The 27,757-nt window shown below is 43.7% G+C and overlaps 1 protein-coding gene across 1 annotated transcript in view; it reads left to right on the forward strand.

Moving 5' to 3' along the window:
- Window positions 1-27,757, forward strand: part of LATS2 (large tumor suppressor kinase 2) — a gene marked incomplete at its 5' end in the record, with an annotated part of 45,334 nt that overhangs the window by 11,057 nt on the left and 6,520 nt on the right. The window contains 2 exons of the mRNA XM_080614189.1: window positions 21,984-22,116; window positions 25,675-27,212. Coding sequence (XP_080470315.1) covers window positions 21,984-22,116; window positions 25,675-27,212 — 1,671 coding nt within the window. The remainder of the gene's footprint in view (window positions 1-21,983; window positions 22,117-25,674; window positions 27,213-27,757) is intronic.

A 27,757-nucleotide genomic window follows, 5' to 3' on the forward strand; every position in this document is an offset into this window, starting at 1 on the left:
AAGCCCCTGCTAAAAAGCAGGAACTGGATGTGTGAGCAGAGAGAATGATGTTTGGCATTTGCTTGGGGAGGAGAGCAGATGGGTTGCAGAGCCAAATTTAAACATTAGTAGCAAACTGGTTGTTTTAACTGAAGAAGCATTAGAGCTGAGGAAGTATCTGCTTTGAAAATTGGGTGTAGTTTTCGAGGGTGAAAATCCTGATCATACAGACTGAAGTGCTGTTTTGGTCTCTCAGCCCCCAAGCCACCTGCATGGCTAAAGCCAGCGTGTACTCCCTATGGGCTTGTGCTCAGGTGTTGGGAAAGTCTTCCTCTTCAGCTCTCTAGCGTGGCAGAAGCAGCAACCTGGGCAAGAACCACTGCCTGCACACCAAGGAAAGCAGTGTGGGGTTTCCAGCAGTGCCCCCCACAGTGTGTGCCTGCTGCTTGCTCTAGCTGCAGAGGAGTGGTCTTCATGTTTCCTACTTGAATGTAGAAGTTCCAGGTTGCCTTTCTTTCTTCCTCCCCACTTTTCTCTTTTCAGTGTTTGTGTGCTTGCTGTCTAAAGTCATGCTTAACCCCTCATCCTGCCCACATGCTTTGCTCACAAGGCTTAGTTGCTTTTTGTATTTTTAGGTAGCACCTTCCTGTATTCAATTTTGAATATGCTGGGATCCTATGCTTGTTGCAATGGCAGTTCTTGCTTCTGGGAAAATAAAGGATTTGCTTTCCATGTAAAAATAGCTTTATTATTTCCATACACGAGTAGCAATCGGGGGAGGCATATATCCAGGTCAGTCAGAAAATGGGGTTGGATAGTGAAAACCTCTTTTCCAAAAATGGCCTGAAACCAGCAACAGTTCTTGATGTCCTGAGCAAAGCAAACTGGCTTGAAGAGAAGTGGTATCCCTTCTTTGGGTGTACGTGCAAGGTGCTGGTATTATTTTACAGAGGGGAGCCAAGCATTGACAGAATGAGCACTTAACTCTGTTAAGTACTTAGCTTAGTTTTACAGTTTCCTCATGATCACGTTCTTCTGGTAATGGAAGGCATGCATTTTGAATAAGAGATTACAAAGGAAAGTTTCTTAGAGCGTAGTCTGTAACTACAAGTGCTTGGAGCATCTGAGTAGAAGGGATGTTTGCAGGAGCAGTCTCTGTTATTCTCCAAGAATTGTGCTCAGTTGGGTAATGCGTAAATAAACAGTAAATGTGCTAATCTTGGATAATGTTGCTCTGTGCTTGTTTTGATAGTCCAGCTGTACTGTGGATTTTGTTTGCTGTGGTAGCTGCCTTGTGAATCTTCTGGCTTATTGCCATGTATTTCTAGATATATATGAGCCTGATCTGGATCTTTTTCATCTTTGTATTTTGCTGGATTGTATTTTACTTCCTTCAGACATATTTTAGAGGTCTCTTTAAGGCTTTAAAAACTAGTCAGCTTGAATTTTCCCTTTATCTTCACAAAAGTCACTACAAAAGTAAGAAAAAAAGCACAAAAGAGGAATTACAGGCAGCATTAAAAATGTTCCTTCAGAACAGAAAAGCAGATTTAACATGAATTAAAAACTCAGCTTTGCTTCAGAGTTGCAAAAGCTCTTTTATTCACCACAGAACGTTAAAGCTAGTAATTTTTGGCATAGTATCGGTCAGGGAAGCGTGACAAAGTGCAGTGGAATGCACTGAGCTGCAAGCCAGCTTGTAGTAGTATATAACTTTAGTGTATGGAGCATTGCAGGAAGTGGGGGGGGGGGGGGGAAGCCTTTTCATTTGATCAGCTACTGAGTAACAGTGTGCTCATTCCTCAGACCCCACCTGCAACGACAGAGGGGTCCCTTGGATGCTTGTGTCAGAAGACAGAACTTGAGGAGCCTGCGCTGTCTGAGTTTCTGGTAGAACCAGGCTCTGTTCTCTGAGCACTGCTGTGCCAAATGCGGGGAGATGAGAAAGCTGGGAAGAGTAGTGGGGTTGCAGAGCAACTGTGTGTATATTTAGGCTGGGACTGTATGCTAGCCCCATCATGCTAGAAGATGAAGATTCTTGGGCCAAAATTCTGTCCTGACTGAAATCAGTAAAATTGCTATTGATTTCATCAGACCAGAGCTTTGCTGCTTATTTTGGGCAGTAAAAGAGTCCTTCTGTTCCACCAGTACACACATGCGAAGTCCATTTACTTAGACTGAGGTTTTGGCACAGATTTTGGCCTTAAGTGGAAATCTGTTCTAATCCATTTAATATTGGTAGCTTGGATTTCAGATTCTGTGGACAGTTAAACCCAGTTAAGATATTCCTGTAATTTGAAGCGTAACTGGTATTTTCCTTCATTCTTCCCGAAATTGTGATGTTGGTGTCCACAGTTTTCCAAGCTTTTGTAATGACATTATAAGAAAACATGATGGTACCTTTCCTGACACTGGAAAGCTTGATTAAAATTAATTATAATGTTGATAATTTTAAGAACTGATGGATGCCTTGAAGAAACAGACATTTGCAGTGCTTGTTACAGGAAGTGAATGTTGACCTTGGAAGCAGAGTGTCTTAAAAACTGCTCTTCAGGAATCAGTGCGTCTGTAATTCTGTGTCTCACAGTGCTATCCAAGGCAGTGTGCACACAGGCAGAAGCCCCAGTAAGGTGCACAGACAGAAGTGAGGAAAGAGTGTTTCTCTGGAGCCCCAAGATGACCTCTCAGAGCTTACTGTGTAGCGTGAACTAGATCAACAAATATCAGGGTCCATCTCCGTGTGTTATTGCCATAGATACTGAGCTTTGTTTTGGGCTCGGCATGCTTAAAGAGCATGAACACATATCTTCTCATGAACCTGCAGTGTGGTGTGATGCAATGACATCTGTTTAACAGTACTTGCCAGCGTGCACACAGGTTAGACACCAGTAGGAGTACTGTCTCCACTCAATTCTCATAGGGGAAATTTAGGAACTTGGAATTCGATTGCCTAACCAGACGTACATCCTTACCTTTGGCAGCTTTGTCAAACAGGTGCATAGAAACTATATTGTTTTACTTCATCCAGAAAGCGAGACATTTACCAGCATGCTACTGCATGTTGTTGAGTCCTAGTTTCTGGAAATCTGTATTGTGAAGCCTCCCTTCCATGCCATGTAGCATTGTGCTTGTTAGTGCTAATGTTACCTGTCAAAGCACTGGCCAGGATTCATTCTGCACTTGAAATGCCTGTGAAAAATTTTGCCCATGATTTTGCTGTAAAGAGCACTTTTTAAGAATATGTTTTCTCAAGGAAGAAAAGTGATTACTTGTCTCTTACTAGTTCTTAATATTTTGTACTCTTAAAGATCTCAGAAGAAACGTTCCGGTTTTGAATAGTATTCTTGCAACTGAGCATGCACTGTAATGATAACAATACTAATAATGAAGCCTGAAAAGCAATTGCCAGTTGTTCTCCTCTTAAGTGACATGGTTTGAGAGCAATGGAAAACAACAGTCCCGTAAAAGTTTAAGTAAAGGCTTGAAAAAGGGACGTGAGGAACACTGATCCACTGCCAGGATTACTGGCAACTAGTAATAAAATGTGTCAGCACTGAGTGACTTGGCCAAGGGACCAATTTCTTTATCTTCTTGAGCCTTCTCATGCTTCCTCCTCAGACTTAAACTGTGTAAGAAGGATGAGTGGAATCATGGTCCTCTGCTCTGCTTTCCTCCCTCTCCTTTGTTTCAGTCTAATCAAGTTCAGACTTCTTAGGAGTTCAAAATACTGTATTTTCCTAAGAAATATAATTGTTCTGGAACAGGTCCAATATCTGCTAGAGTCGGTGTTACCAGGGTTTTTATTGGCTTGATACAGTGAAATATTTTTTTTCTTCCTCCTGTGGTTTAAAATTACTTGTCTAACATGTTGATTTATAGCTTGTCATGTAAGACTGTTTCCCCTTGGCTGTATCTTTTTAAGATGATCAGATGTCTTTCTGAAAAATGTCCTGTTGTTGCCTTGAAATATTAAGTGATAACTGCACCAGTAAGAGAGGGATTAGCTTGTTAAACCTTGTACGACACCAACACACAAAATACGGCCATTAAAGACTTTGGTAAGGCAGCACAGAGGTAGGAAAAAAAAGATGACATTATGGTGTGAGATATCGGAAGCATATTCCATTCTCCTGGGAAGTTTGTAGGGTGGTGTGAAGGAAGGAGAGGAGGCTCCTGGGCTGGGGCTGCAGGAGAACAGCTTTTGGTGGTGCTGCCAGAGCCGCCTGTCTTCCCTCCTGTTCATGCCTGCAAGCTGTGCCAGCAGTGTTTGTAGAGCTGAGTGGTGACTGATAGGGAACTGATCCAGGTTAAAAATAACCTTTTGGGGATGGTGGGGGGGACATGAGCACAATTGAGGATATGGCAGAGGGATGCAGAACGGAGCAGGGAAGTTGAGAATGGTGGCAGCTGCCTTGGCTGTCAACCATCAGAGGAAATGCCGGGAGAAAGCTTAGTCTGTGCTCACGTGCTCTCCTTTTTCCAGCTGTGCTCCAGAGATGGCCATCTGCTCAGTGCTGTCTCCTCTTACTCCTCCTCTCACCCAGGTCTTACTGCCCCAGCTGAGCTGCTGCTGGAGTTAATCCCAGCTCACTTGGGTCAAAATGCACTGAGTGAGCTTCAACAGCTAAATCATAGGTCTATCCTCACCCAGCTGTCCCTGAGAGCGAGTGCACTTCAGTGTGGTCAGACAGCAGAGAAGCAGGTGACACCTGCAGCACAGGGAGCACTGACAGGCAGCCAGGGACCAGATGGAAGTAGATTCTGCTGGCACATTTGCATCTGGAAGATAATAAGTGAATAATAAGTTATAAATGCTGAAAGTAGTGATATGATCATTTTTTTGTGTTGCTGTGGCTGATATCACAGATGGCTAATGACAGGTTTGTGAAGAGATACTGATATTAAGGGGATAGCTTTGAGGAGGATCTTGCAAGAGGATTTCGTTATTGCAGCTACTTAAAATATATATATCACTGCCTTTACACGTAAATGAAGTGGAGTGAGAAAGATGCTTCTTCAATACTTTGTGTCTTGCCGATTAAAGTGTGCCACTTGGCCAGTAGCCAGCAGAAGTAGCAATGAGGTGAACTGAGTAAAGATACTGCTGAGAAAATACCAGATTTAAAAAGGACAAGAGACGGATTGTGGAAACCTAGAAAGAAATGGTTTTATACTTTCAAAAATTACTTTTGAAACTAATTATGCAATAAAAGTGAAGCTGTATTCCTTTCAGTTGTGCTGTTCAATATTATCTGATATTTCTCCCCCTCTGTTGAACTGGACTTGGGTGTCTGCTTACAAGGTTTCTGTAGGACATTGATCAAAGTGTGTGTTACCAACTGGCTTTAATTTTTTCTATGCGTTCATTTATTTATTTTTTACACTTCTCTGTTCTCACTGAGCACAGAAAACCAGCAGTTGGGTGAAGCATTACCATGGAGCAGAAGCAGTCACTGATTTTCTTCCTGCTTCTGGTCAGTTTTGGGGACCCCGGTGGCATTTCTTTCCCCTCCCAGTAGCTCAGGAGCTGAGGAAGATGCAGCTGCTCTCTTGGGGGAATTGTTTACCTCTCTGTGGAATCTTGTCCTGGTCAGCTATGTGCTAAGAATGTGAATAATTCTGCTGTGACTGCTTTACATGTAAAAAGCCTGACCTTAAGGTATTTTATCCAGCTGGGTTTTTTTTCTTTCTCTTTTTCTTTTTAGCCTCTAGCACTAGTAGAGTTGAGTTTTATCTTGCAACTGCAGGAGGCTGCTTTACTGGCCATCATATAAAGCTTTAAGCACAAAAGGTGGTTTTGTAGTCTTAAAAATTGTTAAGTGGCAGTCAGTGGTGTTCAGCAATTCTTACTTTTGGACCTGTAGTTATACAGGGAAATAAAGGGAATGCCTTTTCTATATTTTTGAATGGGAATTTTAAAAAGAAGCATTACAATTAATATATAAAATTAAAAAATGCCAACAAGTGTTTAAGAAATGGTATTGTATGGAAAAGTTCTGCATCTTCCTACTCCTTGAACAATAACTATGCCAAGTTGTCTTTCTCAGCACACTTGTATTCTGCATGTGTGTGTGTATGTGCTTGTACTGAAAAATATAAGGAATATTAAGGTAAACCCCAGGTGTTTCTTCAGTCACATGGGATGTGCTGTGTTGCACTGTGAGGCTGAGGGAGAAGTGACCTTCGTCTGTTTCCCAGTGGAGCTCTGTTTCTCAGATACATTTTTTTCTTTTTGACTGTGTATTGCTGCTTGATGTCAGTTGGGGTCCCATTGTGGCATAAATTCTCAAAGGAGAGAACAGTTCAGTGGTAATGCATTCCAGCCACATAGCCTGGAGGCTTTATAGTTCTGTTAAAGTATTCCCCAAACTAAAATTAAGGGGAACAAAACTCTCCTAAACTTCTAAAGGCTGTATCAGGAATATGCTTGAACCTTGTTTGAAAATTACATTACTATTTGACCTTGAACATGCATGGATGACTTCACTGTCTTCAGTTGAATTTTTCTTGCCTTGGAGTGTTTATAAAAACACTTAAAGTTCTAATGGCTTAAAACTCAAGAAAAACCCAAAACAACAAGCAACCCAAACCCAAACAAACCCCAACATGTAAAGTTACAAAAAAGGAGGGGAAGCATGTATCACTCTCAAAATGTTAAAATCTTACGAAATATAAGAAAACTTGTAATGCTCTAAGGAGGCATTACTCAGCAAAAATGACAGAGGAACCGTTAACAGGAGTAGATGCAAATTTCAGTTTGTAGAGTCGGATATGGAGAAATGTAATAAACAGTACTAAAGCATTGCAGATTTGCAGCACCATGCAACTTTCTGGGGATCAGCTGACTTTGACAGTGCAAAAAGCTCTTCCAGGCTTTGCCACAATTCTTTTCTCTGCTTTGGGGCTTTATTCCTGGACATCAGACTTCATAACTCATCTTGCTGAAACTGAAATCCCAGTTTACAAGTCGCTTGTATCCAGTTTGGCTAAGAAATCATATGCAAGCTATGTGAATATTTGTAAAAACCCTCTTTTATACACAACTCAATACATATGTATCTTTACAGTAGAAGGAGGAGCAATGGGAAACTCTCATCTTAGTGTCTGAAAAGAAATGCTTTGATACACAAATAGCATTCTTGTAAATGTAATGCCAGCCAAATGCATCTTTGGCTAGCGCATGAGCAATAAAATTAGCTAACACATCACCTGCTGCTAGTGAAGAGGAATAAGCTCATCATGAAACCTTCACTGAACTGCTATTCTATCCAGCTTGATTTTTCTGCCCTGATAGAGTAAGAAATGGCATCTCAAAAAAAAAAGAAAAAAAAAGGGAACAAAAGAGAGGGGGGAATGTGGAAATGTCGGAGCTGGTAGAAAGGAGTCATGTTATCATTGTGACAGCTCAGTATGTGGAAAGCAGGTCTGGAGGAGTGCAGGGATGGCCTGTTCTTGCCACAAATGTGCTCTGGTTACTGATAAGTGTCAAATAGTAAGACTGCAACAAGACCCCACCTGAGAGAAAGAACTTCAAAGACCTAGATCCCAAGAGAATACTTAAAAGAGGTTATATACTGCTTTAATGGTAGCAGGCCTTTGCACAACAAAGTGTTGCTTTTGCTGTAACTGCTGTCTTAATTTTGGTAATTTAAGATGCATTATGTCAGGAGTTGCTTGGGGTTTGGTTTTGGTTTGTAAGAGTGTCGTGACATGCACTTGGGCCTCCAGTGTACAGTAGCAGGTGCTAGTTTTTATTCATGGCTGGATTTCATGCATGAGGATCCTGGTACTCAACTGGAAATTAAGCTATACTGGAGTGCCTTTCTTAAAACAGCAGTGCTGTTCTGCAATGTGATGTGCCTTTCCCTCAAGGTTGGGTCCAGTTCTAGCTCAGCTTTGAAAGTGCCTTCTTTGCGAGTATGTTTACCTTGTTTTACACGCGTTGAGAGTTTTGTGAGATTTCAGTGGAATCAGTCAATTCCTGAAGGCAATTTTTTTCCTGAGGGACTTGTATTGGTTCTTTGCTGGGTGCTGCAGTGTTTGTTCATATTCTCAAATTGGCCTATAATTCTTACATTGGTATTAATGTCAGCACTAGTGGCCAAGTTTGCATGTTTCATTAGTCTGAATCAGACAAGGGCACAAGTGGAACCAGGAAGAATTAGTCTGGCTGAAGTCTGCCTGTTCTCTTGGGTGGGAGAACTTTCTGATTGCATTGGTGAAATGCATAACACGTCTTCTGCTCTCCTAAGGATTTCAGTACACGTTCTGAAGAAATGATAGGAAAACGCTTTCTGTTCTCGTCTTTTCAAGCTAAATTCTGTCTTTAAATTGAGTTTCTAAATCCGTTATTGCTTTCAAGATGTAAATCATACTGATCCAGAGGAAGGTTTCAAACCAAATGGTGACTGAGTATTTGAAGATTGTTGCCCCATGCTTGTTTTACTCTGAGTTACAAAGGCTGTAACACCTGATACTGTCTGCTAATCACTTTGGGGAAATCTTGCTGCTCAGTGTTGCTGCTGAAAGGATTCACTGCCCTCTACATCAACTCAATTCTTTACTGTTAGGATAAAGAATGTAGAAGACAGGAAGATGCGAGGTGTTGCATTCAAGACTTTAGCCACTTGAATACAGAGGCTTGAACTTCTCTACTGTGTGGAAAGGATTTGATTTGGAGTACCAGATCAGTAACTCTTGTTCCTTGAGTTACAGTTGTAAGCCTCAGATCTCACTCAGTGTTGGGCTTGATATGAAAAGAAGGTGACATGTTTAGTAACGTAACAGATAACACCAGTTATGAAAAAGTGTTAACAGGAATCTGGAAGCAGTTTTCAGTGAACAATACAGTATGATGCTGCTTCTTGTTTTTTGACAGCTCATTTGCTTATGCTTGAATCTGTTACCCTTTCTTCAGAGTTCAGAAGCTCTGTAGGGTGTTATGTTACCTCTGTAGTATTAAAAGTATTGATGAATAGTGCCACTTGACTTGTGGGAACAGGTTAAGCTTCGCTGGTTAAAGCAAGGCATGTGGCTGAGACACTGTGTGACAGAGTACTGATCAGCCACAGTGGCTGCCAGTCAAGAGGGACAGGAGTGAACTGGAGCTGAGGCTGAGCCTGCAATGGACTGTGTCCAGGGGGTGGGAAGTTCCCTGTTCTGTAACTAAAGTGAATGGCTTTCAGGGAAGTAAGATTGCACCTTTGGGAAGAAGCTATGTACAGACCTGTGTGTGCGATTTGGAAGGAAGCTATGTACAGATCTGTGCAAGCATGAAGCAAGCAAAGCTCTTTTCACGCTGCTCTGTCACATAAAGCTGCCAATGCAGTAGTTTGTAAAAGCTGGTTAAATAACATTATTTTGCCTCAGTATAAGATTTCTGAATTAGCACATAATAGTGCTTCTGGTTTGAGTTCCTTCTGTTCTGAGGAAAGATGAGAGATTTGTGCAATGTTCTGTCTGTTGATGCACCCACCATGGGTCATTTGGTTAGACTGAACTCTAAATAGTTTAAATAGCTCTCCAATGAGCAGACTTAAAGAGTAATGAGGAACAATTATGGCTGTATATACAATTGTTTTGTTATGTTTGAAATTAGAAATCCTTTTTAGGATTCTTCCCTTGTGTTTGTGTAGGGCTCAGCACAATGCAGAAGGCTTTGGGTGCCATTACAGTGGAAAGGATTTTGTGCAGCTAACAGGCTCCTCGAGCAGTGAATATCTGCTAGTACACACTTTCCTCTCTCCTTTATTTTACCATTAATGGAAACCTGGCCTGTGAATTCTGGTATATAGATAATCCTGGAGTACCACATCTGTTCAGAACTGAATGCTGTGTGCTCATTCCTTACACCTCTGTCCTGATGTGAGGTCTGAAGCAAAGTGTGTGTTTTCCAGAATGGGGGCTTTCTGTAGTTGGGGAAATACTACTGCTGCCTGTTACTGTTGGCTAAATTTGATTGCTGTATCAGGAGCCTATGCTCCATCAAAAGTTTGGCAAAAGAGTGAGTGCCTTCTGAAAGGGGTATTAAGTCCTCTGAGGTAGGCAGCAAGTTACTGTGTATCTTGGGTGCTAATTGTGTCACTCTCTCCACCAAATATCTAGAGAAACCAGGCTTCCACCACCAGCTCTTCAGCCATAGATGTGCTTTTTCCAAGGCCGGGGGGACAGGGAGAATAGGCTCTTAATCATTATTCCTCAAGTCTATCTGTTAAGCTGTCTCTGTGATAGCGTTTCTCTGCACTCTCCTCCCCTTCCTTTCATGTCTGTGTTGTGGCTGGGACCGTGCAGCTGGGCTGTGTGCTTGCTTCCCAGCCTACCTGGAAGAAAGAAGGAAAAAAAAAAAAAAGTTATATTCCTGATGGCTTTTGATTATTTTCACTGTCTTTCCACTGTCGTTCATACCATGGCCTCTCTTTCCATGCTTGTTTGTAACTGTTCTTTCATGACACTTGAGCTTCATGCAGAGTGCAGGTTTGCTGCCTGTAGCAGGACTTCTTCCAGCTTCCTGCAGGCCTTGTCCTTTCCAAAGTGCCTGACATGCTTCCCAGAAATGCTATAATAAATGTATATATAAATATAGCTAATGAAATTACTTGTCTGACTGGTGATGCAAATAAGAGCCTTATTTCTTCGTGAAAGACAGTGTCGTGTCTCTTTTAATACATTGCTTTCAAAGGGTTTAGAGGTTTACTTGAAGTTAGATTAATTTCAACAAAATCACATACACAGACATGCAGACATGACATAATATCTACATACATATGTCTGTATGTACACACGTGCTCTCTGGGACATCAACAGGAATTGTCTGCTTAGATTGGATTTGAAAATGGACATTGCAATGTGGGGTTTTCTGCTTTAAACAGATTGCATCTCTTGAATCGTTCATCAGAGCTTCTTGAAGTGTTTACATATATGCTCTTTGTTTGGAGATGCCTTCTTATAAATACTCCATTTTCAAATGAATCTTCAAATACTTAGTCACCATTTGGTTTGAAACCATTTCCTTTGTTTGGAAATATGTTGAACAGCCATGCTTGGTTTATTTCCAAATGCCTTTGAGACCTTGGGTTGGCTTATAGCCTGAAGTTCATTTATCTCCTTTTCATGCAAAGAGTCATATTTGAACAACTCATGGAGCACAAGGACTGTAGTGTAAAATGGCAGGTGTCCTCCATGAAACACCCATGGCCAAACACAGTGTGGCTTACAAGCAGCTGGGGTGGGAGAATGTACTATGGCAGTTCAGTTAAAAGAACAGGAAAATGAAAACCGAAGTTATATGCTCCTACTTGATATAAACCATATAGTGTTAAAACAAGTATTTTGATGTAACTGTTGCCTTTTGAGACACCTGCTAAGGAGCTATGTCATATTTCCGTGTTACTGTTCTCAGCTCGTGGTTTTTTTCTCTCTTACCCTTTCCAAGTTAGTGAAAGTGTTATGGTGGCTGTTCTTTAAAAGTACCCTGCTGCTAAGTCTATAAAGTGTTTTTTTTTTTTTCTTGGAATAACTTAAATAGCTTTCATTAGTCATGAACTTAAGGAAGAAGAGCTGGGAAAAAACAGTAGAGAGGTGTCGTGATGGCACTTCTATTTTTTTTTTTTTTTTTTTTTTTTTTTGGTGATACTTGTGAAAGAACATTGTATTAGCTGTAGGGCAAATAAAATACAATGTGATAAATTTCAATGTTGGTTTTATTTGTCAGTTTCATTTGTTTGCTTTTTAATCATCCAGAGCTGTTTTAAATCTGAAAAGATACTGGAAACATTTTGAGCAACTATAATCATAGAATAGTTAGGATTGGAAAGGACCTTAAGATCATCTAGTTCCAAACCCCTCTGTCATGGGCAGAGACACCTCACCCTAGCCCATGTTGCTCACGGCTCTGTCCAACCTGGCCTTGAACACTGCCTGGGATGGAGCATTCACAACTTCCTTGGGCAACCCATTCCAGTGCCTCACCACCCCCCCTGGTAAAGAACTTAACATTTAACCTGAACTTCCTCTGTTTTAGTTTGAACCCTTTGCCCTTATCCTGTTGCTGCCTTGATCATCAAAAGATGCTTGTCAATCTCTTGTTACTTTTGTTTTATTTTGCCTCATTCCTTCCATAGCTATAGGAAATGTGCCTAACCCTAACCCTTGGCTTAGAGGATTAAGGTAATCTTATTTCAGGGTTGGTTTGTGGTGGGAGCAATACAAGGGTTTCTATCCTGGGACCAAGGAGAACTGACACTTTAGCCCTCCAACATTTTTTTGCCTAATACCCCAAGTTGAATATTTTGGGCTGTACTTAATTACCTTACCTTAATAATAAGTTGCCATACTGCCATATACACAACAGCAGCAGGACTGCATTGTACTGGATGCTGCACAAAAACAGAATAGTTAATACACCTACCTTCTGTAGGTGAGTGTGCGTCTAAACAAAGACTGTAAGAGTTTGAAGGCAAGGAGAATGAGCAGTGGTGTGGCAGCAAATGTCATATTAGTTTTGTTTTTCTTCTGAGAGGATGTTTACCAGAGCATTGTATCATGTCCAAAATCCTGCCTCTATCTTTTAGACCTACTCCCTTTGTTAGTTCTTCAGATATCCCTTTGAAATTACATACGAAAACTTTCTGGTTTATGTTGTTCCTTACCTTGTAATTCCCCATTCCTGATTTACAGTCTGTTATTTTTTTCGCATGTTGATGTGATTTAACTTAGCGAGTCTTATATTTCATCACCTATCCATATTATTTTCCTGTCTGCCCCAACTTTATGTACTACAGGGTGTCTCTTCTGCATACTTTCAACATTAATAAATCTGGTATTTAAAAAAAAAAAAGGAAAGGAAGCACTCTGACAATGTGAAGTGGGAATGCACAGTCAGTGCAGAGCAGGGCTCTTTAATCAGAGCATCCAGTTAAAATAATGGATGGCTTTAAGGGCTGGAGTGCTACTAGAACTGAAAGTAAATACAGGAGCTTAAAGGGTAGAAATGCTGCAAACAAGGACTAAAAGCCAGGATTAAAGTCCCAAACTTAAGCTTCTTCTGCTGAAATCAACAAAGGAATGACTTTACCACAAGGGTAACTTTTCTGCCGCTGTTTGCACATCATCAAGAGTGGTGTTTGCAGCTCTTATCAAAACCATATCCTAGTGTGATTGTACAGACTAGGGCTGAATTCATACAAAACTGGGATACTACAGTGATAAAGAGAATGAAGAGCCTGTTTTACAAAAGAAAACTAGAAGGTAGTTTGTTTAGTCCAGGAGGGCAAGCTGCAAGCACCACTTTCGATGAAGGGGGCTCTCTGTAGAAACAGCAGAGCTGCTGAAGTAAAAAAACTATGGCAGAGGGACTAAAAGACTAACGGCAGAGGGAATAAACTGACCCTGTGTAATTTAGGCTGAAAGTAAGAGGGAGGTTTTTCACGACCAACACAGTATAGCTTTGGAGGAGCTTTTTAACAGGAGCAGGGGGGAGGGAGGCAGAAGCCCTCCACTGGCTATGGATAGATCTCTGTTAGTTTCTGAATGGGTTACGTAGTTTATGAGCAGACTACATGATCCTGTGACAAAGCACTGGACATTCAGTAGATTTCTGCCAGGGCTGATTTCCTCCTGCTTTTTTGATAGACTAGAACTGAAAAGCACTAATGATTCTCAGGATGGTGTCTTAATGATGTGGCTAGAATATTTTAATCAGAGTTATAATTAGGCATGGGAATTCATGGTCAAAATTTAGCTCCTGGTGTTTGCAACCGGCAAACAGGCACAGCAAAAGCAGAGTACAAAATTGGATGTGGCATCCAACTAGAGAATAATTGCAGAGAGAGAATGTTGTGAAGTAAGTTTCAGTGGGGCTGCAGCAACCCTAACAGAACATACTCCACACATTGTTTCCTGAAATTCTTAGGGTTTGCATGTTTAAAGTAATGAATGAAAATTCCCACAATGGTAGGTTATTGCAGAAAGGTTTGTAATCAGTTCTGGATCATCTCTTCTGGCATGAGCTTTATTTTTTTCCCTTCCACAAAAACGGGAACCTGTATCTGTTTCCTGCATCTGTCGCCCATCCTTCTTTGTGAATGGAAAGCAAGTAATAGATTTTTGTTGTTGTTAGCGATTAATTCCCCTTGCCAAATCTTGGAGCACCTATTGTCTCCTTCAGACACAATGTTCTTGGGAAAAAGTCTTACTTATTGTAACCTCTTGTGCAATCTTCACTTGGATAATAAATACATCTTGGCAACGAGGAGCTTTCTGAATGAAATATGTTGCTGGACAACCCTGTAGTACAGCAAGAACGCAAGCAGCTGCCAGTGCTGGTGGAGTGCAGCCAGGCGGGAGGGGACATGGGGAAAGCCGTTCACATTGCTTACAGCAGACCGAGTGAGGTGAAGTCTGTGTGTGCACATGTCCAAATATCTGTTTACCATCAAACAAGGATTGTCGCTGTTGAGCATTTGAGCTTGAAGGTGCCTTCTAGCAAAATCTTGAGATCTAGTGGAAAGTTGCTTTCTACTATCTCAAGACTGCAGAAATAACAGAGAGCGTGTCGACTGTCTAGCAGTCTGGTTTGGGTAGCCCTCTGTAAGAACTAGCTGGGAAACACCCTCCATCCCATTTTTCTCTGTGAACCCACAACTTTGGGATCCTGCAGAGTTGCTTCAGTCTGCTTCGTGGTTCGTGGGCTGAATTTGGTTTTCCTTTAGATCTGTCCAGATCCATGGCTGGCCACTTAAGCCTCATTTTACTATTGCAGCTATAACATTAATTAGAGGTATATTAGAGTTAATTGTAAAAGCACATTTTACCCTTGTAGCTTTTACCTTTTTCTGGTTTATTTTTTCACCAACAGCTAGTGATGTCTGGAAGCAAAAAGTGCATAAAAGCCCTGCACAGGGAGTTTGAATCCTCCAGTGGGAATACACAGAATGCAAAGAATGAGTTGGAGCCAGTACCGCGCTGTTCTGTTGCGGTTTCTGTACACTGGCAGTGTACACTGTGTTTCTCCTTGCAGCCTGCCAGTGGCTGTGGGGTTAGCATAGCACAGCTAGGGGCTGGTTTCTCAACTCATACTGTGGCTCACAGCGTTTGGCCTGGTGAAAAGGAAACCATCCAAAGCTAAGGGCCTGATGCAGTGTACCTTGCAGTTAATGGGTATCTTTATTGACCTCAGAGGGAGCTGGATTTGATCCTGTACATCCTTGAATGTTTTGGTGTTGGATATGGCTCCGAGTGGACTATTTTCATGTCTCATTTCTGGTCTTTTTTCCCTTCTCTTTCTTAAGAGAGGCAGTCTTTTTTCCCTTCTCTTCAGAGAGGCATAAAATCAAGCCAACTCTGTCTGTGTCAATGTAGCTGTGCACTTTTATCCTTGCCCAGTGTCTTATCTCTTGTTTCCTCAGCCCTTCTACAGTCTGCAGTATCAGTTTGCAAGATTCTGGCACTGATTTCTCTCCTTGAGCCATTCTGCTGCTTCTTACAAACACCCTCCATCTTACTTAAGCCTCCACTCTCCAACAAGTGTTGTTACGGACACTGCTTAATCCATTTCTGCCCTTCTTCCCATCCCTCAGAAGAGTCCTTATTTTGATTTCCAGCAAATGCAGCACAGGCTCTGGTCCTGCTACCAGCAGGGAGGCAGCTTCCCCTTCAGCAGGATCCTGGAGGCCAGCCCTTTGTTACCTTGTTCCAGCCACACTCCCTCGCTCAGCAAAGCTCATCACTGTGTTGAATATAGGAAGGATAGGGCCACCATGCCCCATTAGCCAGCAGCTCCCTTGGGCATCAAGCACACCCTCCAAGCCCCAGCCATATATCAGCTTGTTGCCCATCCCTGATGAAAAGGTGCTGGAATGAATAGAGCCCTTTTCAGGTGGCTGTCAGAGAGGAGAGAGCTGTGAGCATGAAGGACGGCAGTGTGAAAAACAATGCAAAGAAGGCCAAAGGCCACTATTAACAGTGCTGGAGCTCCTTGTCCTCCACTCTACTGGAGTATCACATGCCCTCAGAGGCATTTGTCTCCTGGGTGGAGAATTATGATTATGTGTGATCTGTCTCTGAGAAAAACTCTTTCCTTTTGTGTGTGGAATGTTTAATTTTTGTTGGTCACTCTCCATCTGCTTGGAGATGCCAAGAGGCTTTTGTGAACCAGCATCAGAAACTGAGGCTGTTGATGTCTTACAATAGCTACAGGGCAAAGTGCCAGAGGTATGGGGTGGTGTGTGGGGAGTCACAGGTGTTCTTTTGAACCACAAAAAACCCTACTTCATTTTTTCCAGCAGTAATGTGGATGCTAAGCAAACATGGTATGTAATGAGGAAACCCTCTGGAGGGTGGGAGCTGACCTCATGACAGATGAGTGGCAGTAAGCTGGAGCACTGGGCTCTGCTGCACGGGGGGCTTGTGAGGGTAAGGCTGCTGCTGGTCCCGAGCTCTTGCTGGCCCTCTTGGGTTAGCATACAGCCCACAGTGAAATGTATTGGCTTTTTGTCTCCCATTAAACCTGAAGTTTAAATGTTAATCCCGTAATGTATCTTCTGAAGGTAGAACGTGCTGCTTCAAATAGACTAGTGTCATTTTTACTCTGCTTTTCTGACATAAGTAATGGCAAAAGAGGAAAAAGTAGTGCCACAGTAGGGAGGGAGATTGTTTTCAGAGATTATACCACTATGTTGGTGATTAAAAAAATAACCCTGTTTTATCTCCTTTGAATTGTATACAGCTAAGAGAGGGAAAATTGATTATATGGGCTATTTTATTAATCATTAAGGTAATTGCTTACCAAGCATATATTCCTTTCGTACTCCATTGCAGACAAAACCAAAAAAACCCTGAACATCCAAGCCAGCACAAATGTGCATATGGAGCACATTTGATTTAGGAAACTTCAAGACTTGTGATTTAAGGCTAGATCCAGCTGGTGTAAATAGGCAGAGTGTGTTAGCAGCCCTGTGGAACTGGGCAGTAAAGCCCAGAGTCCCTGGATGATGGGAATGGTGAGCACTAGGATGCGAATTTGCTAATACTTCAGAAATGTATCCAGAAGAAGAAAAAAAGAGAGGAAAAAACCATTGTGGGAAATTCTTTCCTTCATACATAATAGTTTTCTATTGATTCAAAATTGCCCTTAGTAATGTGTAGATGCCAGTGAAATATTTCAGCTATCAGAAATGTGAAACCAACTACTGCCTTTCTAAGAATTATGAGTCATAAATTGTATGAAAAATATTCAGTCTTGCTATAGCTATTCCCCAAGCAGAACCTCTGATTAATGGAGAATATGCTGCTGTTTTGGAGGGAGTAGGAGGGGACTGAGCTAAGCAAAGCAAAATGCCAAGTGCCAGCATGTGGGTCTGTGCTAAGTGTGAATTAGCGTCATCTGAGATGATCCTCCCTTGCAAAGTAGACACTCGGTGAGTATGTTACATGTACGTGCAGCTCAGGCGAGCAAAGTTGGTCTTTGTTCTAGATGTGGGAAAAGGGTATACATTTTCCGTGGGACACAGCCCTAGAGGCAGGGGGGCCCAAGACTCTTGGTTGTTATTCAAGGATCACCTGCTACAAGCTCAGCAGTGTTGCATCCCAACTAGAAGGAAGTGCAGCAAGAGGGCCAGGAGACCTCCTTGGATGGATAAGGAGCTGCTCAGGAAAATTCAAAGGAAAAAAGAGGCTTATGGAAGGTGGAAGCAGGGACAGGCGGCCTGGGAAGAATACAAGGATGCTGTCTGGGAAGCTAGGGACCAGGTGAGGAAGGCTAAGGCCCAGTTAAAATTGAACTTGGCTAGGGATGTTAAGGATAACAGGAAGGGATTCTATAGGTACGTATCGAGTAAAAGACAGACTAGGGACAATGTAGGCCCCTCTGGAAGATATCGGGAGAACTGGCTACCCAGGATTTGGAGAAGGCTGAGGTTCTTAATGACTTCTTTGCCTCGGTCTTCACTGGCAGAGGCTCTGACTGCACCACCCAAGTCTTGGAAGGCGGACGCAGGGACTGTGAGAATGAAGACCCTAGGCCCACTGTAGGAGAGGATCTGGTTTGAGACCATCTTAAAAACCTGATTGTACACAAGTCCATGGGACCTGATGAAATCCATCCGCGGGTCCTGAAGGAGCTGGCGAATGAAGTTGCTAAGCCACTGGTCATCATATTTGAAAAATCATGGCAGTCAGGTGAAGTTCCCGACAACTGGAAAAAGGGAAATATAACCCCCATTTTCAAGAAGGGGGAAATGGATGATCCAGGGAATTACAGACCAGTCAGTCTCATCTCTGTGCCTGGCAAACTCTTGGAGCAGATTCTCCTGGAAGGCATGCTAAGGCACATGAAAAACAAGGAGGTGGTTGGTGACAGCCAGCATGGCTTCACTAAGGGGAAATCCTGCCTGACCAATTTGGTGGCCTTCTAGGATGGGGTTACGAAACTGATGGACAGGGGCAGAGCAGTTGATGTCATCTATTTGGACTTGTGCAAAGTGTTTGACACTGTCCCACATGACATCCTTGTCTCTCAATTGGAGAGACAGCAATTTGATGGGTGGGCCACTCGGTGGATAAAGAACTGGCTGGATGGCCGCACGCAAAGAGTTGTGGCCAATGGCTCGATGTCCGGCTGGAGACCAGTAACGAGTGGTGTTCCTCAGGGATCGGTGTTGGGAGCAGTCTTGTTCAACATCTTTGTCGGTGACATGGACAGTGGGATTGAGTGCGCCCTCAGCAAGTTTGCCGATGACACCAAGCTGTGTGGTTTGGTTGATACGCTGGAGGGAAGGGATGCCATCCAGAGGGACCTCGACACGCTCGTGATGTGGGCTGATGCCAACCTGATGAAGTTTAACCATGCCAAGTGCAAGGTCCTACACCTGGGTCAGGGCAATCCCAGGCACAGCTACAGGTTGGGCAGAGAAGAGATTCAGAGCAGCCCTGCAGAGAAGGACTTGGGGGTGTTAGTTGATATAAAAATGAACATGAGCCTGCAGTGTGCACTTGCAGCCCAGAAAGCCAACCGTATCCTGGGCTGCATCAAGAGGAATGTGACCAGCAGGTCGAAGGAGGTGATCCTGCCCCTCTACTCTGCTCTCGTGAGACCTCACTTGGAGTATTGTGTGCAGTTCTGGTGTCCTCAACATAAAAAGGACATGGAACTGTTGGAACAAGTCCAGAGGAGGGCCACGAGGATGATCAGGGAACTGGAGCACCTCCCATAAGAAGACAGGCTGAGAAAGTTGGGGCTGTTCAGCCTGGAGAAGAGAAGGCTGCGTGGAGACCTCATAGCAGCCTTCCAGTATCTGAAGGGGGCCTATAAGGATGCTGGGGCAGGACTATTCATCAGGGACTGTAGTGACAGGACAAGGGGTAACTGGTTCAAACTTAAACAGGGGAAGTTTAGATTGGATCTAAGGAAGAAATTCTTTACTGAGAGGGTGGTGAGGCACTGGAATGGGTTGCCCAGGGAGGTTGTGAATGCTCCGTCCCTGACGGTGTTCAAGGCCAGGTTGGATGAGGCCTTGGGTGACATGGTTTAGTGTGAGGTGTCCCTGCCCATGGCAGGGGGGTTGGAACTAGATGATCTCAAGGTCCTTTCCAACCGTAACTATTCTATGATTCTATGTTGGGGCTACCTGAGTGCCAGAGCACAGAACTGACCCATGGGAGAGGTGTGCTTGTGCCAACCCAGGCGTCACTTCTGCAATTGGTAAGCCAAGCCAGGAAGGCACAAAATCCATCAGATCAGTGCTCAGTGGGCCGGTTGTGATGGCAGCATTACCCTAAAAACAGCAGTGAAGTGGGAAGATAATAGGATACTGGCATTTGCAGGTGAGTCACAGAATCACAGAATGGTTGAGGTTGAAGGGACCACTGGAGGTCATCTAGTCCAACCTCCCTGCTCAGGCATAACCACCTAGAGCACAATGCTCAGGATTGTGTCCAGACCACTCTTGGAATATCTCCAAGGAAGGAGACTCCACGATCTCTCTGGCCAACCTATTCCAAAGCTGAGTCACCATCAAAGTGAAGTTGTTCTTCCTCATGTTCAGATGGGACTTTCTATGTTTTAGTTTATACTCATCGCCTCTTGTCCTATCATCAGACACTACAGAGTCTGGCACCATCCTCTTGACACCCTCCCTTCAGATACTTGCACACATTAATCAGATTTCCCTGAGCCTTTTCCTCTCTAGGCTACACAGGCCCGGCTCCCTCAGCCTTTCCTCATTTGAGGGATGCTCCAGACCCTTAATTGTTCTAGTAACCCTTCACTGGACCTGCTTCAGGAACATCATGTCTTTTTTGTATTGGGGAGCCCAGAACTGGACATAGTACTTCAGGTGAGGCCTCACCAGGTCTGAGCAGAGAAGGGAGAGTCACCTGCTGTCAATGTTCTTCCTAATACAGGCCAGGATACCATTAGCCTTCTTGGCCCCAGGGGCACATTGCTGGCTCATGGGCAACTTGTCCACTAGGATCCCCAGGTCCCTCTCCAAAGCACTGCTTTACAAGAGGTCAGCCCCCAGCCTGTACTGGTGCAGGGGGTTATTCCTGCCCAGGTTCAGGACCATGCCCTTGCCTTTGCCTTTGCTGAATTTCAAAAGATTCCTCTCTGCCTGTCTCTCCAGCCTGTACACATCCTTCTGAATGACAGCCCAGCACTCTGAGGTACCAGCCACTCCTCTCAGTTTTGTATTATCAGCAAACTTGCTGATGAGGCACTCTGTCCTTTCATCCAAGTCATTGATTAATAACTTAATGCTGGACCCAGTATTGACCTTTGGGGGACACCACTAGTTACACATCCCCAACTAGACTCTGTACCACTGACCACAACCCTCTGAGACCTGCCATTCAGCCCATTCTCAATCCACCTCATTCTTCACTCGTCCAGCCCTTGTTCTTGATGATGACATCCATTTCATCCAGCTTCAGTGAAGAGTCCAGTTCAAATTAGCCCTCTAATCTTATGTCACCGAAAGTCACTTTATCTCCTGTTATATCTATTTTATGAATTACCTTTTGGAGATGATTATAGAAAGGTGCTTAGCAACTACTTTTGACTGAACTTGTTGATGGGTGAAGTTCAGTGAGTTGAATTCAATGTTAAAGCTCTGGATTTCAGTTTCTCTATCATTTCAGAAAAGCCTGTGCAGCCTTGTGACAATATGTGGATCTTGCTTTGCAACCAGAAGCTAGAATCGTTGTTGAGAGGTATTTTATATACCAGGAGGTATTTTATATACCTGAGCTTTAAGTAAAAGTATAAACAAACTGCAGGAGAATGTGACTTGCTGGCCATAGACCAGGGGACACTAACTGTGGTTGTGTTAGAGTAGTTTAACTACAGCATTCGTATTTGTTCCAGTTTTAGTTTTCAGGTTGTGTGTCTGCACCCATATTAACTTCTCAGTGATGGATGTGTGCCCAACAAAATACAGCTAAAAAGATAACAGTGTGACATGCAGTTTGGTACGCCTGGTCATTTCTCAAATAGAGAGAGAATGATGTCCCAGCTGCACTGAAAGCAGCAGTCTGTCTTCCCCAGTGACTAGTCAGCAGAAGTCAGCCGCCACCGGATTGGCTTCTTGTGGCATCTGTGAAAGGGTAAAAGCTGTTACTGTGTTCAAGTGTGACTCAGAGCCATGCTCTCAAATTCCAAAAGCTAAGTATTTAATTTTATTTCATCCTATGTCAAACTATGCTGCCTCTTCCACACCTGATTCGAAGTTTATTTTAAGGAATCTTAAAGTGCACATTTCAGTTTGATGCTTCTTTAATTGCCAGAGTCTGCGTAGGTTGTGTGTTTTGTTACTTTCTTCTTTTAATGTTTGAGTTGTATAAGGCATGCAGATGTTTTCAAAATATGAGTCCATTTGGCCTCAGGCAGCTGTGATCTGGTGTGAATTAGAAAATGTTTCTATAGCTGTAAGAACACTTAACTGCTTTCTGGCCTGCAATACAGTGCTTGGGGTTTGTCTCGGTGTGATTCAGTTCTTGTTTGTTTTATACAGGAGATGGCTGTGCGAGCACTGAAGCAGACAGGTAGCAGAAGTATTGAAGCAGCTCTGGAGTATATCAGTAAGATGAGCTACTTGGATCCTAGAAATGAACAGATAGTGCGTGTAATTAAGCAGACCTCACCAGGTAAGCATGAACTTTGTTTTTTTACATTGCGTTCTTCTTTCTTGCAATAATTTAGGAGAGTTGTGGCTGGTGGGAAGTAGTGGATGCTAATGTTCATTAGTAGTCTTGCAGGAGACAGTGAAGCAAACATGGCCCTGCCAGGTAAGCTGGGATGAAGGCTGAATACAGCTCACCTGCTTGGCAAGAATTGTCCATGTGCACATTGTTCAACTTGATTCCATTTCAAAACATTGCATTAATCAGAAAAGCTTGCAGTCTAGTGGGCAAGCCTGGTAGCTCAGTACCACTGTTCTTGCAGACCTTGTGAAACCAAGATTTTAAAAGGAAATTGTTTAGGCATAAATGGTTCAGATCCTGTGACTTGTGAAAGCTAAAGAAAACTGAAGGGGAACATAACCATTCGCTCCAGGGCAGCCTTGATTGCAGTGATCATGAGATGGTCGAGTTCGTGATCCTCAGGACAGTGAGAAGAGCGTGCAGCAAGTTCACTGCCCTGGACTTCAAGAGAGCAGACTTTGGCCTCTTTAGGAACCTGATTAGTAAGATTCCATGGGATATAGCCCTAGAGGGCAGGGGGGCCCAAGACTATTGGTTGTTATTCAAGGATCACCTGCTACAAGCTCAGGAATGTTGCATCCCAACTAGAAGGAAGTGCAGCAGGGGGGTCAGGAGACCTCCTTGGATGGATAAGGAGCTGCTCAGGAAACTTCGAGGGGAAAAAAGAGGCTTATAAAAGGTGGAAGCAAGGACAGGCAGCCTGGGAAGAATACAAGGATGTTGTCCGGGAAGCTAGGGACCAGGTTAGGAAAGCTAAGGCCCAGTTAAAAATTAAACTTGGCTAGGGATGTTAAGGATAACAGGAAGGGATTCTATAGGTACGTATCGAGTAAAAGACAGACTAGGGACAATGTAGGCCCCTCTGGAAGATATCGGGAGAACTGGCTACCCAGGATTTGGAGAAGGCTGAGGTTCTTAATGACTTCTTTGCCTCGGTCTTCACTGACAGAGGCTCTGACTGCACCACCCAAGTCTTGGAAGGCGGACGCAGGGACTGTGAGAATGAAGACCCTAGGCCCACTGTAGGAGAGGATCTGGTTTGAGACCATCTTAAAAACCTGATTGTACACAAGTCCATGGGACCTGATGAAATCCATCCGCGGGTCCTGAAGGAGCTGGCGAATGAAGTTGCTAAGCCACTGGTCATCATATTTGAAAAATCATGGCAGTCAGGTGAAGTTCCCGACAACTGGAAAAAGGGAAATACAACCCCCATTTTCAAGAAGGGGGAAATGGATGATCCAGGGAATTACAGACCAGTCAGTCTCATCTCTGTGCCTGGCAAACTCTTGGAGCAGATTCTCCTGGAAGGCATGCTAAGGCACATGAAAAACAAGGAGGTGGTTGGTGACAGCCAGCATGGCTTCACTAAGGGGAAATCCTGCCTGACCAATTTGGTGGCCTTCTAGGATGGGGTTACGAAACTGATGGACAGGGGCAGAGCAGTTGATGTCATCTATTTGGACTTGTGCAAAGTGTTTGACACTGTCCCACATGACATCCTTGTCTCTCAATTGGAGAGACAGCAATTTGATGGGTGGGCCACTCGGTGGATAAAGAACTGGCTGGATGGCCGCACGCAAAGAGTTGTGGTCAATGGCTCGATGTCCGGCTGGAGACCAGTAACGAGTGGTGTTCCTCAGGGATCGGTGTTGGGAGCAGTCTTGTTCAACATCTTTGTTGGTGACATGGACAGTGGGATTGAGTGCGCCCTCAGCAAGTTTGCTGATGACACCAAGCTGTGTGGTTCGGTTGATACACTGGAGGGAAGGGATGCCATCCAGAGGGACCTTGACACGCTTGTGAGGTGGACTGATGCCAACCTAATGAAGTTTAAGCGAGCCAAGTGCAAGGTCCTACACCTGGGTCAGGGCAATCCCAGGCACAGCTACAGGTTGGGCAGAGAAGAGATTCAGAGCAGCCCTGCAGAGAAGGACTTGGGGGTGTTGGTCGATGAAAAACTTAATATGAGCCGGCTTCAGTGTGCGCTCGCAGCCCAAAAAGCCAACCGTATCCTGGGCTGCATCAAGAGGAATGTGACCAGCAGGTCGAAGGAGGTGATCCTGCCCCTCTACTCTGCTCTCGTGAGACCTCACTTGGAGTATTGTGTGCAGTTCTGGTGTCCTCAACATAAAAAGGACATGGAACTGTTGGAACAAGTCCAGAGGAGGGCCACGAGGATGATTAGGGGACTGGAGCACCTCCCATATGAAGATACTCCATTCTCCAGGCTGAGAAAGTTGGGGCTGTTCAGCCTGGAGAAGAGAAGGCTGCATGGAGACCTCATAGCAGCCTTCCAGTGTCTGAAGGGGGCCTATAAGGATGCTGGGGCAGGACTCTTCATCAGGGACTGTAGTGATAGGACAAGGGGTAACGGGTTCAAACTTAAACAGGGGAAGTTTAGATTGGATCTAAGGAAGAAATTCTTTACTGAGAGGGTGGTGAGGCACTGGAATGGGTTGCCCAGGGAAGTTGCAAATACTCCATCCCTGGCGGTGTTCAAGGCCAGGTTCGACAGAGCCTTGGGTGACATGGTTTAGTGCGAGGTGTCCCTGCCCATGGCAGGAGGGTTGGAACTAGATGACCTTAAGGTCTTTTCCAACCCTAACTATTCTATGATTCTATAAAAATTGTGACAGCACAGTCTCCCCTTGTCTTTTTAGCACAGGCAGTGCTTTATATACCTGCAGTTTGTCCTCACATCAAAGAACATTAATACTTTCATTGTAGGAATGCTGCTGTCTTGTCTCTGCACATTCTTCTAGCTAAGATTAACATGTTGACACCCTGAAAGATTTGACTTCCAAACAGATGGAAGATGAGTAGTAAATATGAGGATATTTTGAATCTAACATATTGGAAAGAATACAGGACAAACTGTATGATGCCTTTGCTGTAAAAGAAGGAGAGGGAAACAAGGATTTTTGAGGAGAACAATGGAACAGAAAGACATAGACAGATCTCCAGTGTGAGAAGTGAGCTCACTGTACAGAAGATGTGCACTATGTGATGACCTAGTAGCTTACAGTAGTGCTGACTTTTAAATTGTATTGAGAGTCCTACTGGGAGGTTTTTTTCCCTTGCTGGTGCTGTACTTAACCCCCTGCTCTGTAGCTTCCTCCTGTCTGTGAGCAATGACTGGTGATACTGGTCCAGCTTTACAAACCAGGCTGTAGTGTGATCCCATGATTCCATAGTTCAGGAATTTGTGCTTTTGTTTTCATGATTTGATAGGACTCCCTGATGATTCCTGGCATGAGCAGTGTTGTGGGCCAGTAGCTCATTATAGGTAATAATACTTGGCACCTGTAACTTTAAATGTTCAGAGTGCTTAATTTAGATTTTGGAAGGTGTTTTTATAATACATACTCCCTACGCAGCGTGCCTGCACTTGTGTGTGTGTGTCTGTCTGTCTGTCTGTATGTATAGATGAGTGAGTAATGGAAAGTGGTTGGTTCACCTGAACTGTTCCCTAACATTCTTCTGTGTTCTTTTGTAAAGGAAAGGGTATTGTGCCAAATAATGTAACCCGCAGGCCAAGCTTTGAAGGATCAAACGAGTCTTTTCCGTCCTACCATCAGATCAGTAATGCAGCCTATGAAGGGACTGGCTTTGGAGCAGAAGGTGCAAATATGCTTACCGAAGTTCCAAGGCCGTACATGGACTATTTAATCTCTGCTTCACAGTCTACAGCTATGAATGCTCCTGTACAGCGACCCTCTGGAGTAGGCACTCACAGCACACCAACAAGCCATCAGCAGAAAACATACCCTGCAAATATTGAGTCTTCTGTGATGAATTATCCAGTAGCTAATCACAGCAGTCAAGCATTGCAGCTACAGGCATCCCATGGCTCCAATAGCCAGCATTACAGTAGGCAGCACATGATGGTGCAGGGGGAACCTATGGGGTATGGTGTTCAGAGGAGTCCGTCCTTCCAAAACAAGATGCAGCAAGAGGGAGGATACACGAATCTCCCAAATAAAGGGACAGTTGTTCAGAATAATTCTGGTCATGCATTTCAGCAGGCACCAGCAAGCCTGTATATGTCACATTCTCATCACAAACAGACAAGTCCTTCTTCTCATCAAATGCATGTGATATCCAGAGGTCCAGCCTTTGCCAATGATTTTTCAGACAGTCCACCACAAAATCTATTAACTCCATCTAGAAATAGCCTAAACATGGACCTCTATGACATGAATAATCCTCAAGTTCAGCAATGGCAGGCAGCAACACCGTCACGCCGAGATTCTTTACAAAATCCAGGAATAGAAACATCTCCACGGCAACATGTATCCTTCAGACCTGATGCCACAGTGCCAAGCAGAACAAACTCTTTCAACAACCACCAGCAACAGCCGCAAGTAACAGTGTCTATAAGACAGGTTCCTCCAGGAAAACCTGATCCTTCAATTACGTCTCCAAATACGATCACAACAGTCACATCTGCTCATATTCTTCAGCCAGTGAAGAGCATGCGAGTGATGAGACCTGAGCCTCAGACTGCAGTGGGACCTTCCCACCCTGCTTGGTTACCTGCACAGGCAGCAGCTGTGGATGGCTTGGAGATCATTGAGCAGCATGTGCCACCTGTTGGAGCAGCTAATGCCTATCAACTAGATGTAGATTATGGGAACCAGGAGCTGCGGTGTCCACCACCACCATATCCCAAACACTTGTTACTTCCTGGTGGCTCTGAGCAGTTTGATGTCAACTGCTTATGCATGGGCGTAGAGCAGACTCTCCGTGTAGTCCCCAGTTCAACATGCAATAAGGCTGAGGAGAACAGTGAACGAAATGATAAAAGCAGCAAGAACACCAAAGCTGAAAAGCCAAGTAAGGACAAAAAGCAGATTCAGACATCTCCAGTGCCAGTGCGAAAAAATGGCAAAGATGAGGAAAAGCGAGAATCCCGAATAAAGAGCTACTCACCATTTGCCTTCAAGTTCTACATGGAGCAACATGTAGAAAATGTCATAAAGACCTACCAGCAGAAAATTAACAGAAGATTGCAGTTGGAGCAAGAAATGGCTAAAGTAATTCTTGTTTTGTTATAATAAAAGCTAATGGGGTCACGTCGATTGTTACTATTTTTAATTAGTCAAAAAAATTATAAAGGCACTGAAAGTAGTGTAGGTATCCAGCAGCTCCCTGTACCAGGCTATTTTTACTTAAAAGCATGGGTGCAGGTCTGGGAGGCTGTTTGAAAAACTTGAGATGTGAAAAAGGACATCGTCAGACCAGAAAGTAAAATAAAGCAAAACCTCCCATACTAGGAGAATGTTAGGTTTGCTTAGGCAAGACCTCAGAAACCAGGTTGGAGGCTGGGATAACTGGCAGTACTTTGGGGGCTTTTGCAAAACTCTGAAAAAGGTTTTCCCTTTGCCTCAATTCTTCCTCTCTGTTCCATGTTAGCCCCTCATTCACCAAAGCCTGGTTCAACTTGGTAGGATATTCACTGTGCCATATTTTCAGATGAATGTGTAATACTTGACTGGAAGTTGTCAATTAAACATGCATAAGTAATAATATCATGCAAGTAATTGTATCTCAGCCAGTTTGACCTGATCTTGGGACCCTT

The sequence above is a fragment of the Psittacula echo genome (genome assembly GCF_963264785.1).
Source record: "Psittacula echo genome assembly, chromosome: 3".
Lineage (NCBI taxonomy): Eukaryota > Metazoa > Chordata > Aves > Psittaciformes > Psittacidae > Psittacula > Psittacula echo.